Raw genomic sequence first — 20,143 nt, forward strand, 5'->3', positions numbered from 1 at the left:
ATATATAATGTTCTTTACATGTACAAAATAAGTCATAGTATTCAATATACATACACAATTATTTACCATGTCTGCTTAATACAAAACTGACAGCAGTTTTGGGGCAACACAAAATTAAAACAAGTTAAATTACCGTAAATACTTTAATGATTGCAATATTCACACATTCATACCATTATTTACAATCACAAATTGTACTCAACAAAATTGTGCTTTATAATTCTTACTATAAAGGATAAAACACAATGTTTCTCTTTGGTCAAATAAAATAAACATCAAAATAAAATAATGCACGTGTCAACCAACAAAACACAAATAATACTCGTTCCTTGTCTTTTCACTGAATAATTAGCATTTCGTATCATTACTCGCTCACTTTGTACTCTGCTATGACTTCTACCTTACGAGCTAGTTCCAAATATATCATAATTAATATTAACGTTTAACGCGAATTTCCAATTAAAAAATTGCCAATGGTAGACACTGGAACGACGCAAAACAGATCTAAAATGTCAGATTTCTATATTGTATAGATATATAGCTATAATTTCAAATTACATCTATACATATTAGTTTTTTTTTAAAACATTGATCCTAATTTCATAGTGTAATACAACCCTGCGCACGAAATTTCCTCCCCTCTTCTCATCAATATACCATACAATGGACTATTTAATTACACATAATAATTCATCTAGTTAGGTATATTACAAAACTTACACAGAGTACACAAATATGGTAAAATTTTATATTGAAATTTTTATTAACTTTCATTACTTAGTAGGTACTTTGTAAGACTAGAGTTGTAGAGTAAGTACTCTGTGCCTGACTAGAATACGTGGCAAGACTAACAAACATAATCCATTAAATAAATTAAACAAACAACAATTATCTCAACAAATTCTTAAATAAATAAAATTAAGGAATGTATAATCGTAATAAATATGCATGTAAAATTGCGAATAAACTACACTCTTCCAATTAAAACTTTCAATGTGAAAAAAAACTGGATTAAAAAAAAATAATAAAGTTCTTCTATACATCATTTTCGTCAGTGTATATTGCACAAATCTGTTTCCCTCATAACGATTTGTTTATTAAAAATAAATATTGATAAATAATTAGAATAATTTACTATTAACATAATGACCAGATTAGAGTGACATAAATAATTTATTATATAGCAAAACTGTATAGTATCCAGACTAAAATCACTCTGAAATCACTGAAAAGATCACTGGACATTTCACTATACGCCTAAAATTTAATTTATTTATCACCCCGCACATTCCGACAATACCGGTTGTAAGCGAGTGCTTGTAGCACTTGTCCCAAATTAATTAAACTATTGTATATAATTACACATTTTCCCAACGACTGACTTAATATTAAGTGTCAACTTTGCAAGTCCTATTACAATTAGATATCATTAACACCGATGTAAAACTATAAATAATATAAAACTGTACAAATTTTCGTTACCTTCAATAGTAGTTTTTGGGAAAATGTGTACTAAAGTTTGTGATTACACTGTGTGGTGTTTTGTACACTGTTTACGAGGCGGTTCCCTTCTGGTAGAAGCCGTCTACGAACGCGTCGTCGAGTATGTACCGCGGCAGTGTCGGGTGCGGGGGCTATGTCCTCTCCGCGAGGAGGTCGGGGCAGTCGGGCGAGGCCTCCGGTGGCGGGGACGTCGCCACCAAACTTAGCAGCTAGGAATCTGCCACCACGGCGTCCCGCTCCGCTTTTACTTGTTGCTGTTATAACAATTTTTTATCTATATTTTAATACATGAAGCAAAAGTTTGTACTCAAAAAAGTTTGTTACCAACATCGCGTGGACGCGTGGAGTATGAAATTTCGCACACTTACAGTTTAAATAGAAAATAAGTGCAAAATGTTTTTTTTTAATAATGCATATAAAGACATTATATAAAATAAAAAAAACTACACACATTACTATATATTTGACACATACACGCATATATACTATATTTATTTAAAACAGAAAACATGTGTATTAATTCACTGAAGAAACGATTCACAGAAGTATAAAACTGTGTTACTATTTTGTTAATTGATAAAATCTGGTCAAAATAACCCATAGCATACAATCTCCTACAAGTAATCTCTCTTTTTCTATATTCAACACAGTGGAGAGATTTAGAGTAATAAAAACTTGTAAAGTAAAATTTCGTTAAAACAGAAATTGCGGGAACATTATTTAAATTTGTAACTTTTTTTACTGTCTTTCTACCTTTTACACATCTTTCTGTTATTTCCCTATAGTTCTCTCTATATATTTTTTTTCTTACTTTCTATTTGAGGCTTTCTTTCTTTCAAATCAGATAATTATGTATTTATTTATATATAATATTTATATATCTATGTTTATATTTATACATATATTTATTATTATTTTTTATTGAAATTTATATTTAAAATATTTTGCTTTATATTTACATATCTTTTTTTTGACATTTCTCATTTATATTATATTAGTGCACGGCCAACAGTCTTTCTCTGCACCATTCATGGTTGACTGGTACATAACGCCGCATGGTGTTAAGTCCGCCATATGTACACATTGTTTTTGTGCATTAAAGTTAAATAAATAAATAAATTACAATACCATAGCCTTGGTGAGCACGGTGGCGTCTTTCAGACTGAGGACCTGCAACACCTGTGCTTCGCCGCCGCCTTGCAGCATCACCTGCGCCACTCCACCACCCATAGATATCGCTTCCAACGCTTCACCATTCTGTTCAACCTACAAACCGATCGTATTTCAGAATCTTGGTGATAAACTCTTCAAATATTCCGATAATACTTATAATCTGTTTTACTTCACTTAATTTTTCATTCATAAACATATTTAGATACTTACAGTATACAACTAATAAATTTCAAGCAAACAACAATAAGATCTCAAGCAATTCTTCTAAAACTAATACAATTAATATAAAAATTTCCAAAGAAAAGAGATAAAATAATAAAGCACACAAATATACACACCTTAGCATGCAGCTACGGTACACAAGCTGAAACTCAAATATAATTATGGGTTTTCAAACAGAAAAACAGAGTGCAGTCCGTACTATATTTGGTTTATTAAATATTAACAAATTATTTCTCGAATTGACCGAAAAAAGCAAAAATAAAACAAAACTACTTATCGTAAGTAAGCATAGATTTTAATAACTATAATATTGCTCAACAAGACTAGCACAGTACGGCCTAACTCATAAATACTCGTAATAAATAAAACATTTACAATAAAACACACCAAATAATAAAACATTCATTTATTGTCGCGTTACACGCGAAACATAGTCTCTGTGGCATGGACACAATTAAATGTCCGAGTAATTATTATAAAATGTTGTATGGATTCAATTTTATAGAGTTCATATTTGCTTGATAGTTTGTATTCATACAGTTCAACTTAATAATATAAAGTTAGAATTAAATTATTTAAAAGAGCAACACGCAAATTTCTTGCTCATTCTTCTTGCGATGTGACTATTCAAAAGTGTTAAAATGTAAATTAATTTTAATAAAATAAAGCCTCTATTCTTTTATCAGTTTTATTTGTAAAAATGCAAATATGAAAATATAATTGAATAAATACAAACCTTTAGAATAATTTTATATACATATCGTAATAACATATAATTGCAATTTTCTAAAATAAAAAATAATGCAACTATGATACAGCACAACACAAAAATATTAAGGAAGAAATCAAATTATATATATAATTGTATTAAATGCAACATAATAATAGTTAAATATGTTTGAAATAATATGCAACTTGGTACTAGACGGCGCTGTGTGAATTGTCCTGAGACATTATTATTTAAAAAATTAAAAAATAATATACGTAATTACCAATAAAAAAAAATGCCGGTCCCTATGTGAGAAATAAGATTTTCCAATGCGGTCTTCAACGTGTTAAAACACATATAATATAATGTTTGCTAGATACAAATCTTTGGTCTATCTCACAGAAGCCACTAATTGTGTCTTGTACTGTAATATATTATTATTAGAATCGATATCGAGACTGCTTTTAACGGGAAATATGTTATTTGTTATGCACATATTTCGTGTATTGACCGCTTTACTGCCGAAGATCGCGGCTTCGATTCCTCGCAAGGTACAAACATTCACGAGTATGATAGTTTGTATCCGTCTAAGTCTAATATTATGCATGTATTTACAAAATATATATATATAAGTATTATATTAGTTCTCTAGTACTCATAACACAAGCCCTGCTTACCTTAGGAGTAGATGGCACTGTGTCATAGTTCTGGGATATTATCATTATTATATACAATTGTGTTATTTTACTACTAATCTATTTCTTTCAAAAACAACTATAGCCACTTATAATTTGCAAAAATTTAATATCATCGAGTTCACTTCTTGTCTATGTTTGTTATGCTAATAGTAAGTATAGAAAGGTAAAGACAACAATGCAGTACAGTCTCATCATATCCCGAATAAATAAAAACTTCCTCCCAATTCATTCACTAACTATTATTTATAATTTAAAAACTCAAACACTTCTGGCATTGGCAATAATTATGCGATACGCATTTAGAACATCATATACATACTAACATATTACTGAAATAAATTGTTAACTCGACTTATAATAGTATTTTTTTGAAACTACACTTTAATGCTAAAACTTCAGAGTTGTTTTTCCAAAGTTTTAATCTATTTCGTGTCAATATATAATAGGATCGTCAACATTTAATATAACAAGCAACAAATAAAAATTGAATAACGGTACACAGCCAACAAAGAAAACGGCTAATTCACATGCACAACTAAAATCTATATATCTACACATACTAGCTAAGTGACTATATCTTTGACGAAGTCATGAACATAAACGAAAAATAAATAATTATTAAGAAATATTTGTTCATGTTTAAAATACCTCATGAAATATAATTTTCTTAGAATATTTTAAGCTAGGTAGTGCCCTATCAAATGGCCCGGAGGCGTGCATGTATGCACCGAGTAGGGCGAAATAGGTCGCCCTAACAACGAGATGGGGCCTGCTCTACACCATCTATAGGGCGGATCAATACCGCTAGAAGGTAAAATGCTAACGTGACCTTGCGACTCCGACAATGGTGCTCGTAGGTACACCGTGTGGTTTTTTTTAGTGGGTGATATAATCCCACACTCCCATCTTCTCTTCTTTTTCTTTCGAAGATTTTTCCATACGATAAAAAAGCTGGTTAAACATAATAATTTCGATCTCGGGAAACCCGCAGTAAGCCAGGTACCGAAAGTCTTTTCTGTATTACCATATTATGAATATTTCTTGGATTTCATTTATGAGTTACATCATCATGAATCATCATTTATTTACAGTAATAGTAATGTATTAACATTTAGCAACAACTCACAAAATAATACCTCTAGCTCTGAGTGTAACACACACATATATATAAATAGTTTATCTACTATAGACTCTGTAAATATGGCAATAACTGTGTACAATAAGCGTGTAAACACTAGAGATCTATTTGACATAAATTTATATGACTACAATACAAAAATATCACATTAGTTTCAATGACTTGTTGCAACTAACATAAATTCTTACATGGCACGTTTAAAACAAAATATACTTTAAATCTTTGGAACAGAACACAAAATAAAACTTAACTATTCTAGTTCAAACAACATGCATTGTAACTATAGCATAACTGACTTTAATGGTTTTAGTGGTAGATAAAATGTATTTATTTTTTTTTTTTTTACTAATGTTCTTAAAGTCAACATTAAAAAAGTATCTTTTGCTATTCGCGTCCAACAGGCGTTTTACTTTTTTATTACTTTTATACCTTGACTTATATACAATATTACGGTTTCTAGTTATATAAAATTTTAATATTACTAAAACAAAAAGGAGAAATTAAATGTGTTTTTAAAGTATCAGAGTTTGTTATTAACAATCTCCATTGTATCAACTATGAGACAATAGTATTTAAAATGCAGTCTCTATTAGAAATTATATTATTACAATTATTATATCTATACGTACAATTAGAAATATTTTTTAATTTACATATTTATTTTTATTGCGTTCACGATATTTCGTCAGTGTTTCAACCGTTATGATCACGGGTAAACTGAAGAGCAACGGGTAGATGGTAAACAAAATAATTTATGGGCAGACATATTCGTCTACCTTCACACGTTTTCCTTAGTTGCTACTATTGAAACTCGATTCTCATTTATCGTGATCATGGCGTTTAAAATACTGTCGAAATATCGGGAACTCAATAAAAAATAAATAAGAGGTGGTAAGATTCCGCGATTTTTCCTAATTGTACGTATAAATAATGAGCGCGTAAAAACAGTATTATTATTGTACCATTACAAGTTTTGGTATTTCCACTTTAAAATGGAGTCTATTGTTATTAAAATTAATAACCAAACCGAAGGCTAGTCCGTGTCAAATTAAGAACAGTATAATTATACATTATAAGTCTTGGTATAACAAAACTATCAAAAAAATAACGAAACTATAGTCAGTTATGCGATAGCGTGTCTGCGCAGTAGCGAGTGCGGGTGTGGACGGGGGTGGGGGTGGTGTCGGGGGCGGGGGCGGGGCCGCACCTGCACGAGGGGGGCGACGCACACTGCGTCCTGCTGCTGCATGGACGCCACCATCGACTGGTACACCGACGCCGACACCGGCACGGTGATCACGCCCGACACGGACACCGGGTAACCTGAAAATACACATTTTAAAATGTTCCTTTATGTATAATTAGTCGGAGATAAAGGTAGGCTTAGTATACAAGCCGCAAGAATATGAAACTTTTGTTCTACAACTTTCCCTGAAACCATATATTTTTTTTCGAGTAAAATGAGTAAAGTTCTTATTTCAACTATAGTATTTATTATAAGTTCTTATTTTGCCAAGCTCCTCCCAGAAGGCAGAAGTCTCCTGGAGGGAACTGCCTGGAGGTTATCTTGACATGGTACATAGCTAGCAATAGGATCAACAGTCCACACTGTTTCACACAATCCCTGGGGCCTCCAGGAGCCCCATTATTGTACCTATCATTATTTTAAAGCTTTTCGTATTTAGGTTTAGATGTTCTAGTAGTTAAATATCATTAGAAAGTATTACCGTGTCCATCCTCCCCGGTGAGTATAATCTGTCCGTCGTGATTGAGTGTGGCTTCAGCGACTGCGTTGAGGTCCACGGCCACCGCACCTTCACCGTCCAGCGCTTGTACCACGCCCGCTTCTCCGCTGTGGATCTACAAGAAACAGACAAACAAATGATTGTACATTAGACTTCAGTTTGGCCGATTAACACATTATGAGAGGGGCAGATATTTGTACCCGTTCCGAGGATTGCCACTTATAAGCGGGGCAGATGCTAGAACTCTTTGCCGTACATTGCCGTTTAAAAGCGGGAAGGTATTAGTACCTATTTAAAATAAGTAATTTTAAGAGACACAAGGGAAATACATATATATATATATATATACATATTTATTATTACGGGTACAAATACCTGCCCCGTTCATAATGTGTTAACAAAGTATAGTTCGCAAAAGCCCATAATGGCCGACAAATCTGTGCGAATAAAAAATCCATGTAAAAGTAAGATGAGTTAATTTAATAACATTACTATCTTGTATACGAATGGGATTGGTATGTAATAGAACGACTGTATTAAATAAATTATGTATGTATACAATGGAACACGCTGTATAGTATAGAAACCTACAAGTTTGTATTTCTCTGGTGCGGGGTGAGACTTACCACTTGCGCGGTGGTGCCGTCTGGCAGCGTGATGATGGGGTTGTTGGGGTCCACCTGTATGAGCGAGACCGTCCCGTCCGGATTGGTGATCGTTTGTAGAACGGCTGGCGCGTACTGCGACATCTATATATACGTACAACATCATTCATTAGTCGATTTCAAAATGTTATTCTATAAGTCAGTGTTCACAAAATCTCTTATTCACTATGAAAACAAGCGCAAAAAATTATCTACTATAAGGTAGATAAGGTAGAATATAGACTAATATAAGATAGAAGATCCAGTTTCTTAAATGTGTCGAGGTCATTTTGGGCTCGTGTCGTAGCTATATGCTCATTACTGTCATTCTACAATTTCAGTGATCTGTGCAAGATGAAAATTAATTAAATCACATTACAATATCAAAAATTCTAGTCTTCTACTGCATAGTTATCAAATAGCTATAATGTGTTTTTTTTTTAATTTTACATAAAAACTATATTTCTTGAATTTAAATTATTATAATTATATTTTTTGTTCGTTTATTAATAAATTTGAAGCAAATAAACACAGTACGAGATAACTCGTAGTTTACGTCCTAGAAAAAATCACAATCTACGAGTTATGTCATAGTTGCCAGTTAACGTTACTATATGTATGTATGGTCTATTTGTATGTTGTCGTACATCGACGTCGGCGAGCGTCATCTGGTCGATGCAGACTTGCTGCGACGACAGCACGGCCTGCTGGGCCGAGCGGGAGCCCGAGCTCGAGCCGGAGCCGGAGCCTGAGCCCGAGCCCGAGCCCCCCACTGAGGTCGCCGACGGCATGCATGCCGATATCTACGGTTAGTTACCCGATCCGAGCAGCAATCCCAGTGTGCACACGTGGACAAAACACATATCAGATGTAATAAATTATTGACACAAATATTATTATTATTATTATGAACACACGAAAAGAACCTATAGTTATTAATGGGTAATTAGTAAGTTTAGTTAAGTAGTTTCCTAATCGGTAATTTTTTTAAGAAAAACACATTTATAAAATCAAACACAATTAAAAATGGTAACTTTTATTTGATATACATATGTATAAGAGACTAGGTGTATACGTACATACATATAATTTAAAAACTGTAAGGTTCTTTAATAGCACGAATTTCACGCGGTTGTAACCAAAGCTAGTTTTATGGTAAATAAAGATATCTCCAGACGGATCAACTAGTGCAACCTACACTAGCGGTGATCACGAACTAACTGGAGTAACAGTGTTGTCAATATTGTTGTTGTATTACCATAAAATTATTCGTATTAGGACCCGGTTTACAACATAAAAATCAAATTTGCAATCGGTTCAGTAGTATAGGAGTACATCGCGGACAAACAACGTGACACGTAATTTTTATATATAAAGATTAAGGATTATTGTATACAGAACATTAATGTCTAATAAAAAATTGTGACAGACAACAACGAAATGTGTACATACGGGCTGTGTGGGTGGGCCCTTCTCGTCATCCTCGGTGAACGCTGGCAGCAGATCCTCACGGCCGTGATATTTGTAGCAGTTGATGACTATCTGCCGCAGCGCGTGCGTCCATGACATCTGTGTACAGAGTTATTTCATATTACAAATGCATTTTTTTATTCAGATAGCGCGGCTAAGGCAATTTGCTCACTGGTGACCCCTCGTCACCCTTCCGTCGCGAGGACGGTGTTTTGAAGATATTTCTACTGTACTATAAAAAAAGAAGATAAAGTAATTATAGACATTATCACCACAACCAAATCTCACTGGACATGGCTTTCGCACCTAAATCAGAATCTAATATGGCAACTAAGTCGTGAAACAATCGCAATCTCTCGAATATTTGGTCTGTGATCAGCGTTTCTATAATCAGAGAATAGGCCAGAATGAAAGTTTTTATTTCTGTCGGCTAGATTCGAACTACGACCGTGCATCCGAACTACGGCAATGTTAATATGTCCCGGGCAAAAGGTTTAGAATGCGGGAACAAACTTGTGAAAAATAAAATACCATCATCATGTGGATGAGTGGCGGTCCTCCATCATGTGTTTTTTCCAGAAACTTCCACGACAACTACCTTTGTCGTGGAAGTTTCTGGAAAAAACATGAATTCACCTTCCAACAATGGTATATCAGAACCGATACGATATTGAAACCTTCAAGAAAAGACCTTTATCCTTCTTAAAAGGTCGACAAAGCACTTGTAATTCCCCCGGTATTGCTCATGGGCGGCTATCTGTCGATGATCAATACAAACCAATTCAAACGGGGATCGAAATTATGACAGGCTGAACCGAACACCCAGCGGTGTCCTCAGACTGTTGTCGTATTCATCAGGCGGGAGTTGGCCTTCAGCCGCTCCATAAGTCCTTTCGCGGGTTTGGAGTGCCATCTGCACTCACCCCTTATAGCCCGGTGAAGCTTTTAAGGCCAGCTGCGGCTTTACAGCTTCACCGGACGATAGTGGGTACTCCTGTATTCAGACGCTTCATAAGTCTTTCAGCGGGTTTGGAGTGTCATCTGCACAAGCTGTAAAGGCCAGCTGTGGGCAATATCATTAGACTACAAACTCCGAAACAAGGAAATCACTTACAATAAATTGAGGCGACAGTTCATACGTCTCCTATGCTTTAAAAAGAATATTACCTTCTGCTTCTCGTCCTCTGAGCGCGCGTCCATGCGTACGTTGGCCCACGGCAAGTCCTTGGGCCACCAGGGCGGCCGCGTCGATTCACGGCCCCAGCCCGGTTTCCCACGAACTACGATCATGCATTCATACATTACATCATATTGTAAAACAATACAATGATACCCATTTTAAATATTCAGTACATATGTCAATATTTTCTTTACGGCCTCGATGGTCTAGCGGTTTAGCACACCGTTTCGCTTCGCGGGTTCGATTCCTTGCACGATGCAAATATTTGTATTCATGACTGTGATTGTTTGGTCTGGGTGTTTTTTATGTATATTAACACGTTGACACTTGCGTCTATAACCATCAAAGTAAAGTTCACTATGTGGCATGACGGCAATAGCCCTTTTAGATAATAAAACTTTTAGATTGAATTTTGTTTTCCACCTGTTACACGACTTGCAGCTTCAGTACGCACGTGGTTGCAAAGGGAGTAGTTCGACCGTGGTTTCTTTTGAATTATGTCAAAACTAAGTTTATTTAACCAGAAAAAGTAAATCTATACTTCTAATATTCTAAAACTTACGAAAATATATATGTAGTGTATGTTTTAGAACTTCACTTGTAACTTTCCTACTGTCCATCAATGTGTTAAGTATATATTTACAAAATAAATGTATCTAAGTATTTACACCAGTTCTCTAGTATCCATAACAGAAGACGTGTTTAACTCAGGACTAGAAGATGCGAATTGTCCCGGGTTATTGTTACAGGCCATTAAAATTTTAAGTCCCAGTCAATCATAGGTACATCATCACGTAATCAATAGTGTCACTCACCCATGGAGTACTTGAGCATGAGCGGTATGAAGGCGCGCAGCTGCGCCTGCGTCATCTTCTCGACGGGCGTAGGGATGCCGTCGATGATGAGCGGCGGCAGCTCGAACAGGGACGGGTCGTCCTGCGGCGGCGGCGGCGCCTGCGGGCAGCCGCCCAGCCCGAACTGACGCTCGTTATATATACTCCACTCGGACGTCGGGGGGGCGAGGGGGGCAGGGGGCGGGGGGGAGCAGGGGGGCGGGGGGAGACACGGGCCGCCTGCGGGCAGCCGCCCAGCCCGAACTGACGCTCGTTATATATACTCCACTCGGACGTCGGGGGGGCGAGGGGGGCAGGGGGCGGGGGGGAGCAGGGGGGCGGGGGGAGACACGGGCCGCCTGCGGGCAGCCGCCCAGCCCGAACTGACGCTCGTTATATATACTCCACTCGGACGTCGGGGGGGCGAGGGGGGCAGGGGGCGGGGGGGAGCAGGGGGGCGGGGGGAGACACGGGCCGCCTGCGGGCAGCCGCCCAGCCCGAACTGACGCTCGTTATATATACTCCACTCGGACGTCGGGGGGCGAGGGGGGCAGGGGGCGGGGGGGAGCAGGGGGGCGGGGGGAGACACGGGCCGCCTGCGGGCAGCCGCCCAGCCCGAACTGACGCTCGTTATATATACTCCACTCGGACGTCGGGGGGGCGAGGGGGGCAGGGGGCGGGGGGAGCAGGGGGGCGGGGGGAGACACGGGCCGCCTGCGGGCAGCCGCCCAGCCCGAACTGACGCTCGTTATATATACTCCACTCGGACGTCGGGGGGGCGAGGGGGGCAGGGGGCGGGGGGGAGCAGGGGGGCGGGGGGAGACACGGGCCGCCTGCGGGCAGCCGCCCAGCCCGAACTGACGCTTGTTATATATACTCCACTCGGACGTCGGGGGGGCGAGGGGGGCGGGGGCGGGGGGAGCAGGGGGGCGGGGGGAGACACGGGCCGCCTGCGGGCAGCCGCCCAGCCCGAACTGACGCTTGTTATATATACTCCACTCGGACGTCGGGGGGGCGAGGAAGACACGACGAAGGGGGGCGGGTGAGACATGTTCTCGGTCTCAAGGGTCAGACAAGTAGTGTCGTTTTTATTTCGGACTACTCTAATGCTGGTGCCGCAAGGGGCGAGTACAGATGGCTCTCTTAATCTCGCGGAAAGACTTATGAACGGTCGAAGGCCAACTCCCGCCTGACGGAGACGACATTATTCTACGTGCACCGCTAGGGCTTCGAACCTCGACTCAGGCGTCGTAATTTTGATCCCCGTTTAAATTGGACAGGTGACAATCAGACACCGTGACAGGGGGTGGGGATTCATATGCTGGGTTTTAAAGGTCAGATGGCATGCCAATTATAGCCGCCAAGTATAATGCCATATAGGCTGTGATTTGGTATGAGAATTGAGAGATGCAAGGCAATGAAATTACAGGGTCAGGAGGCGTGGCAGATCAGCCCTCGGGAATGGCAAAACATGAGCTCTACGGTAGCCTCGATATGGTAACACCATAGGGATACCATAGATGTTCAAGTGATGACATGAGGTAATAAGGTTGTATATGCCCCGCTGTTTGATTATGTACATCAATTGCTAACAATTCTAGTTTCTGTAATAGTTTGCTAGTTCCTTGCACAAATACAAACATTCGAGAATGTCTGTTTGTAGTGGCTTAGTTTGTTGGTTTTGCTGTTTTTACTTTATTTTAATACAATTAATTTATATATATTCATCAGTTACTTAGTAATCACAGTAGAAGTTCTGCATAGTCTGTTACTATTACAAATTAGAATAATTAACATCCGATTTATATAATCTAACAACATACCCCCAAAGGATTAAGGTAATTATGTTTTTAACACGTTAAAGACCGCATGCCCACCGGTGGGCTACTCCGCAACGAAAGTAAATTTACACGTTGGGACTGGGTGATCACCCGTGGGCACTTTAATTGAAATAAATAGGGGTTAAATTATTGTACAGTAAAAACATTAAAAAAATAATATACGTAATTAACAATAAATAAAATGCCGGTCCTTTGTGAGACCGGATATAAGATTTTTCAAAGCGATCTTCAACGTGTTAATTCCTCAAAAAAATTAACAATTTAAAGTAAATATAAAACAAAAATATTGCACCTACTCATTTGCCAATGCTAAGTTTATACAAAACTTATAATAAGAACGAGATGTTATAATTTTTAGTCCAAAAAGTAAACCAAAAATTAAAACATTCTTCTTCTGCATTCTATCTGTCCATCGAGTAACGTTTATCAAATCTGGTCTGGCGCGGTAATAGAAAAGCTCATGGATGGATGTTTGTTACTCTTTCACACAACTTTACAACAACACATCTTACACATCAGAATAACACACGCTATAAATATCCCGCGTATATAGCATTGGCAAACGAAGGTGTTCCTATGAGCCGGCTTACCTGCTGGGCGAGCGCGTTTTCCAGCTCCTCCATGATCATGCAGCGCAGGTTCCGGACCACGTCCTCCAGCGGCTTCGCGCCGAACACCCGGTACGAGGTGTTGGGCTTCCCCGGCGTGGCCACCAGCACCACCGCTTGTTGGCCCACGCGGGTAGCGAACTCTTCTATTGTTTGCTGTTCGAGAAATGTTAAAGACTGGTAAAAGCCGGCCTGTTGCGGAATAATACGACATTGTATGTTGAGACAATGTATATTACAGATGATAATGAACTGACAATTGTATAATAAAATATCTATGTGATATACTAAATAATAATAATAAAAATGTAATGTGTTTTTATCTTAGTGTATGATAATTTAATGGTGCACCAGTCTGCGCTAACGGTTTATGCTGGCGGGGCACCAGTAGAGGATCATAGGATGAACATGAAGTCAGGTTAGTAAGCCCATTGTAACAAATTTACAGGGAATTTATCACGATGGTTCCAGGGGGAACCGCGTGGAGGTCAACCTGACATTGTCCATTGCTGGCAATGAGAGAGAGATCATCAGTCCACATTACTAACAATCCCCTTTCCCCCAATGTTATGTGGTTAATTGGTATGACATCACGCTCATCCTAGAATCTTCCCATAATAATATCTCAGGACAATTCACACGGCACTATCTAGTCCCAAGCTAACAACAACTTGTGTTATGGGTACTAAGAACCACTGATATAAATATATAGATACTTTTTTTTTAAAAACATATTCAATAAACACCTAAATGATTTTTTTGTCAGCAGAACTTGTACTATATATAAAAAGTAAGTGATAAATATACATACATTTATTTTTTGATACAGAGAAGATACGCTGCTTGCATTGAACTAGCAGCTTATGAACACAAACATTTATATTAATGCGAGTACCGAACCCGCGACCACCAAATAAGTATATATTAAAATTTGTTAAATCGCTACACAATAAAGGTAATCTATTAAGAATACAATACAGCCGACTCTCACTCTTAATTTCCTGAGCAATCTGTTCTGGTGACGTTTTCTAACGGACGGGTTTGTTTCGAAGGAGTGTGGTCGCTTGCGTTTCTTGGACGACGCTATTGCGGCGGCCGCGGCCATGCCCACCGGTCCTGCGAACGTTGATTCTCATTAAATACAAATAGACATAATCTTAATATAATAATTAAACTTAATATAATAAATTTTTAGCTGTGATATTTTTTTATTCTGCCACTCATTCGGATTGCTGGCTCATCACAAGAATATTGAGCAAATTCTTGCATTAAATACAAATAGATATAATCATCATTCAAATAAACTTAATATAAGCACAATTGTGAATAGTCATATTTTTATTCTACCACTAATTTGGATTGCTGACTCATCACAAGAAGATTAAGCAAGAAACATCCTTGTTGCTCTTTTAAAACAATGTAGTTCAGAATTATATTTTAAATATTTTGTCTGAATAAAAACTGCATAATATCAAAATATGTATATGTAATTAAATAGTTACATGTGTAATGAAATAAATTAGTTATAGTTATTAACATAGCATTTACTGGACATTAATGCAACAAAACCAAAGCTTGTCAATGTTTTATTGATCCAACATTGAGGTACAGCTTTATGGACAGTCTATGCGAATACCTTCATCTCATCTGTATCGGCATATACTTTGGAATAACAATTTTTTTTATTACATTTCACACAGCGCCATCTAGACCCAAGTTAAGCTAGTAAGTAGCTTGTGTTATGGGTATTAGATAACTTATACAAATTCTCCACCCAGCGTAAACCTTTAGCGCAGGCAAGTGCACCATTCTATTACAAAAATCCATTAAAAAAAATATAGTTTACCAGCAGCGGCGAGCTGTTTGGTGACTTCATCGCTCATCGCGTTCTTGATGATGTCAGCGCTGTCATCATAGTTGGACCCGGCGGGTGATGAGGCGCAGTCGTCCTCATCATCGGACGCCCCGCTCAGCCCGCACCCATCCACTTGAGACATATCCTGCGAAGAGCTCTGACATTGTGATGGACCATTTAGTATTATTCCCACAAATAATACCTACTAGGTGAGAGGGAATTGTTAGTAATGGGGATCCGATGCTAGTAATGGTGTAGTTGTTACAATTTTATTATAGAATATTGTATTTTATTCTTAAAGAAATATACATTTTTTTTTCTTTTCTATCTGCAATCAGTCCAGGAACTACGAGCGATCTGCTCATAGTTTTGGATGTGGGAACTGAGAATGGTGTGTGCTCTCCAGCAGGAGGATCTGCTCCTTAAGAATACTGCAAAACATTACATAATATCGCTTCTTTTTAGTCGCCAGAGAGTAGCAAATAGTTTTTGTAATAATTGAGCAGCCAGTTTATAGGAGTGGGTAATATATGGTGAATATGACGGTAAATATGTAATTATAAAATAGATTCTTTTTTTTTATGAAAAAAATATTTCATATATCATACCTCCTCTGTCATGTCCATAGACTCGGTGCTGACGGCAGAATTCATGATGTGATATTCGTAGTCCTGGTCTTGATCGCGACGCCTCACCTCCAGGACCATTGGAGTACAAACTGAGGGTTAAAGCGTAACTTGCACGCCTATGTTAACACGCTCAGTTCTCTCCAATTAATGCCTGTGAATTAAAAATAAATTACATATATAAAACTGCAGACTAACCTTAATATAAAATACATAAATAACCTCGATTAAATAAATTCTCATAATCCCCTCGAATTGCTTATAAGAGTCAATGTAAAATATACCTTGCAAACAACTTCTTTATAACAATTTTTCAATTATAATAATTGTAAATACCTATAATTTAATTCTATATATCTCTATTCTATTCTATTCCATTCTTCTATTCTATTCTATTCTACTGACAGGTTCAGAGACAGACAACAAATTTTTAATTATAAAATAGTGTGAATATCTCTAATTTAGAAATATATAACATTCCTACCAATAATTGACTCTTAATAACATATTTATGATTCATGTTGCAACTGGTTGTAGTTTTTAAATAGAATATACATGAAGTGATATGATCAAAATGTGTTTTTATTTATTAGTAGATGTTGTTTGCTATAACAAGAGTATGTAATGTTGAGTTGTATAAAACTACAGTGCAACCTCAAAATAACAAAACTCATTTAACAAAATTACTTGACATATCAAGTAATTTTGTTGTTATTATCAAGTAAATATATATTTACATGTTCTCTTCAGATCTATTCTATCAAGGTTGCACTGCATATTGTATTTCTTTTTATATGATTTATAATAAACATTTGAAAATGTATTTATAATATGGCCCACATTTATTTACATATTCTGAAATAAATTCATAGAAAGTACAATGTTTACAAGTTACATATTAAGATATATCTGAAACTGCTTCTCTTTCTACCACTGATTCCTTATTTAGACTATTTATTTATTTCCTTTTGACAAAATTGCAACAGTAGGTTGTCACTCCATTCTCCCTAATGGAATTTAAAAGTGAATCTGTATTTTTTAATTAAGTACAAACTCATTTGAAAAGAATAAGAGCTTCTTGACAGTTCCTAGCTTGAAAGCACTCTGAACTTATGCTATTTTTGATTATATCATAAGTATAATAGACCTGCATGAATAAAGATATTTTGATTAGATTTTGCTGTAAAATATATTTCATAGCACCCTATGACATAATGAATATTTATCAGGTTTTTTGAATCAGCATCACTTGTACATAACCATTATATAATGTTCTTATAGGAAGTTCAGAAATTGATTATTACATGTTTAGTAAAACCCACCGCTGTCACCATGTAGTAAGATGTCAGATAATTCTTGAACTGATTTATTTTAATGAGCTACTTCTATAATCTAAAGCAGAGGTTCCCAATTTTTTTTGTGTCGTAGACCTCTTGCCATATTTTTCGATTTTGAGTAGACCCCAATTCCTACCTGATATTGATTTTTTTGTAAATTTCTAACTGTAGTACCCCTGGGAGTCGATATAGACCACTTTGGGAATCACTGATCTAAAGCAATACAAACCTTGCAATAAACCCATATCAATCAAAACCATATTATAAAATTATTACTACAACAAGTACTATATTACTACTAGAATATATTGAATATGCCTTTAAAATTTTATATTTCAATCCCCAATGGTTAGTTCATGCATTGCTAAGACAGTGAGTCACTTCTAAGTAAATACATATAAATTTCAATTCAATATCATAGCTGGAATTTCCAGTATAATCATTAAATTCATTTAAAATTCCTACATTGCATATATATATTACTACCCCATTATTATCAGACTATATTAAAGTTTGTTTACATAAAACATATAAGACTTGTCTTATACCCTTCCAAGATTAATAGTCCTATAGTACTATTAACAAACTAATATATATACATCAGAGGGTGACGGAAAACACTGGAGGAGGACTTTGTATCCAAAGACACACTGGACAGGACACCAGTGTGATCATTAAAATGTAAATGTGTTATTCTGTATAGTAAATAAAGGGTTGAAATTGAATTTTAATATATCATACCTTGCAGTTGAGTGCCTAAACATCAGTAACATTTGGGATGGTATAACGATGTTTCTGTCCTAGATAACCACATACATATACTATATCTTCTTGTCTTGTATACATTATATTACATACAATGTACATATATATAATTTAAATATATTTGGGTGTAAATATAATAAACAAATTGTAATACCATAATGCAATTTTCACATATCCAAAGATTAAATTATGTGTAATACACAAATTAACATATTTTAATTGAATTTTTGCTAACTATCATTAATCAAAACAGACATACTTGTAAATACAAATTTCTGTTAATGTAGGGAGACATTATTACAGAGTAGGCAAGTGTGCAATAGTAAATATTACATTAGCAAGATTGTTATGACTATCAATGTATCATACACTACAAAAATGTATAGACATTGTGAACTGATAGGGTGGCATTATTATAGGCAAACTTATGCATTAGATGTGTCACTAGTATTAACCATATTAAAAAAGGGGTCTAATAAGAAAAATTACAAGTTCAAAACTGACTGTTCATATGATAAAACAATAGGTAAAACAATTATTTAATCTAACTCTCAAGTACAGCTACATAATAAAAATATTGACTTCTATTAACAGTGAAGTTGGTTTGGGTAATTCTCTGATTGATATTTTCATTTTTCAGATTCATGTAGGTCACTAAGAAGGATATCTGTCTATGGTCTTATCTAATGCCAATTATATCATAAATAATACAGATTTGTTTTATTTGTTTAGATGTTTGGAATACAAATGGTATTTTAAAAATATAGTAATCTTAAAAAGTACAGATATAGGATTACTAATAATATATTCGTTCTTCTAAAGACTATCAAACAATATCCATTACTAAAGTAGACTTAAATATATTTTTGGGCCTAATAAGGTGAAACATTTTTCTTCTAACATAACTAAACCTACATAATAGGCGCGTACTTTGCTATTCTATTGTGTAGGCCGTGAGCCCAGAAAAATCAATAATCTAACATCCCACACAGATGCCATAAAACAAGCTACACCAAACTGGACAAAACCTTTGGGTTACGATCGCTATACCATCATGTAACTAGCACAGCTTGCAGTCGCTACATTGTTTTTCATTTCTATTTATTACATGCATTCCAGTTGCATGTGCAGTGACGCAATAATTTCGTAAGTTTTGATTGCATACAGTGCATGCTGGTTCACTGCGACGGCTCGGTCGGCTTCGAAGACAAATGACGCACTCTTTGCGGCGGCGTAAAGGATAAGCCCAAATGAATGGCCATCATGAAGGGGAGTCGCGTGTTCGAGCAGGCCCAGACAGACTAGAAAGACTACGGCTGCGTACGCACCTGCGTGATTTGAAACACATCTTGCGGCTTCAACTGAAGTCTTCTGAACTCGCAGTGATGTAACTGCTTCAAAACTACACTTTTTAAGACTTTCTCACTTAACCAGACACTATATTCACAAAAATCACCGACTGCACAAGGGACCCCGAAAAATCCGAATCCTCCATTAGTATCGATCGGTAAACGGGGAGCACGAATAGTACATACTTCATGGATACAAGGCGCCATTTTGTACGAGTCTGCGCGGTATGATTTTTCGCAAGGAAAGGGAAATTACCCCTCAGCCCGAGGGGGTACCGGAAAAATAAGCTTCTAAGTTTATTATGATATTATGAAAATGTTAAAAGGTTTGTACTTACCAATTTTCAATGTTAATGAAAATAACAAATTATCATGACGTACTGTGAACGTCCACGAAAAATTCAAGTTTATTTTGGAAAATATTGATCAATTGTCACGCAGTGGCGC

The 20,143-nt window shown here is 36.5% G+C and overlaps 1 protein-coding gene across 5 annotated transcripts; it reads right to left on the reverse strand.

The window, feature by feature from the left end:
* Nucleotides 1–138: 138 nt before the first annotated feature.
* LOC131841196 (DNA-binding protein Ewg) lies at nucleotides 139–20,121 on the reverse strand. Of its 5 annotated transcripts, none has more exons than XM_059189465.1 (14): nucleotides 20,035–20,121; nucleotides 16,228–16,399; nucleotides 15,611–15,764; nucleotides 14,756–14,880; nucleotides 13,747–13,920; nucleotides 11,298–11,460; nucleotides 10,470–10,582; nucleotides 9,285–9,401; nucleotides 8,480–8,635; nucleotides 7,815–7,937; nucleotides 7,171–7,303; nucleotides 6,651–6,766; nucleotides 2,632–2,769; nucleotides 139–1,757 (listed from the first exon to the last, which is right to left on the reverse strand). In XM_059189465.1, the coding sequence occupies exons 2-14, from the start codon at nucleotides 16,324–16,326 to the stop codon at nucleotides 1,713–1,715; spliced, it is 1,656 nt and encodes a 551-aa protein (XP_059045448.1). In that variant the 5' UTR covers nucleotides 16,327–16,399; nucleotides 20,035–20,121; the 3' UTR covers nucleotides 139–1,712. The 5 variants fall into 5 exon arrangements, with proteins under 5 accessions (XP_059045448.1, XP_059045450.1, XP_059045449.1 ...); XM_059189467.1 differs by lacking the exon at nucleotides 20,035–20,121 and adding an exon at nucleotides 19,676–20,014 and having other exon boundaries at nucleotides 11,298–11,436; XM_059189466.1 differs by lacking the exon at nucleotides 20,035–20,121 and adding an exon at nucleotides 19,676–20,014 and having other exon boundaries at nucleotides 2,632–2,760.
* Nucleotides 20,122–20,143: the final 22 nt, after the last annotated feature.

Source organism: Achroia grisella, unplaced genomic scaffold, assembly GCF_030625045.1.
Source record: "Achroia grisella isolate CSIRO2021 unplaced genomic scaffold, CSIRO_AGI_Agris_v1 utg1574, whole genome shotgun sequence".
In the NCBI taxonomy this organism is placed as follows: domain Eukaryota; kingdom Metazoa; phylum Arthropoda; class Insecta; order Lepidoptera; family Pyralidae; genus Achroia; species Achroia grisella.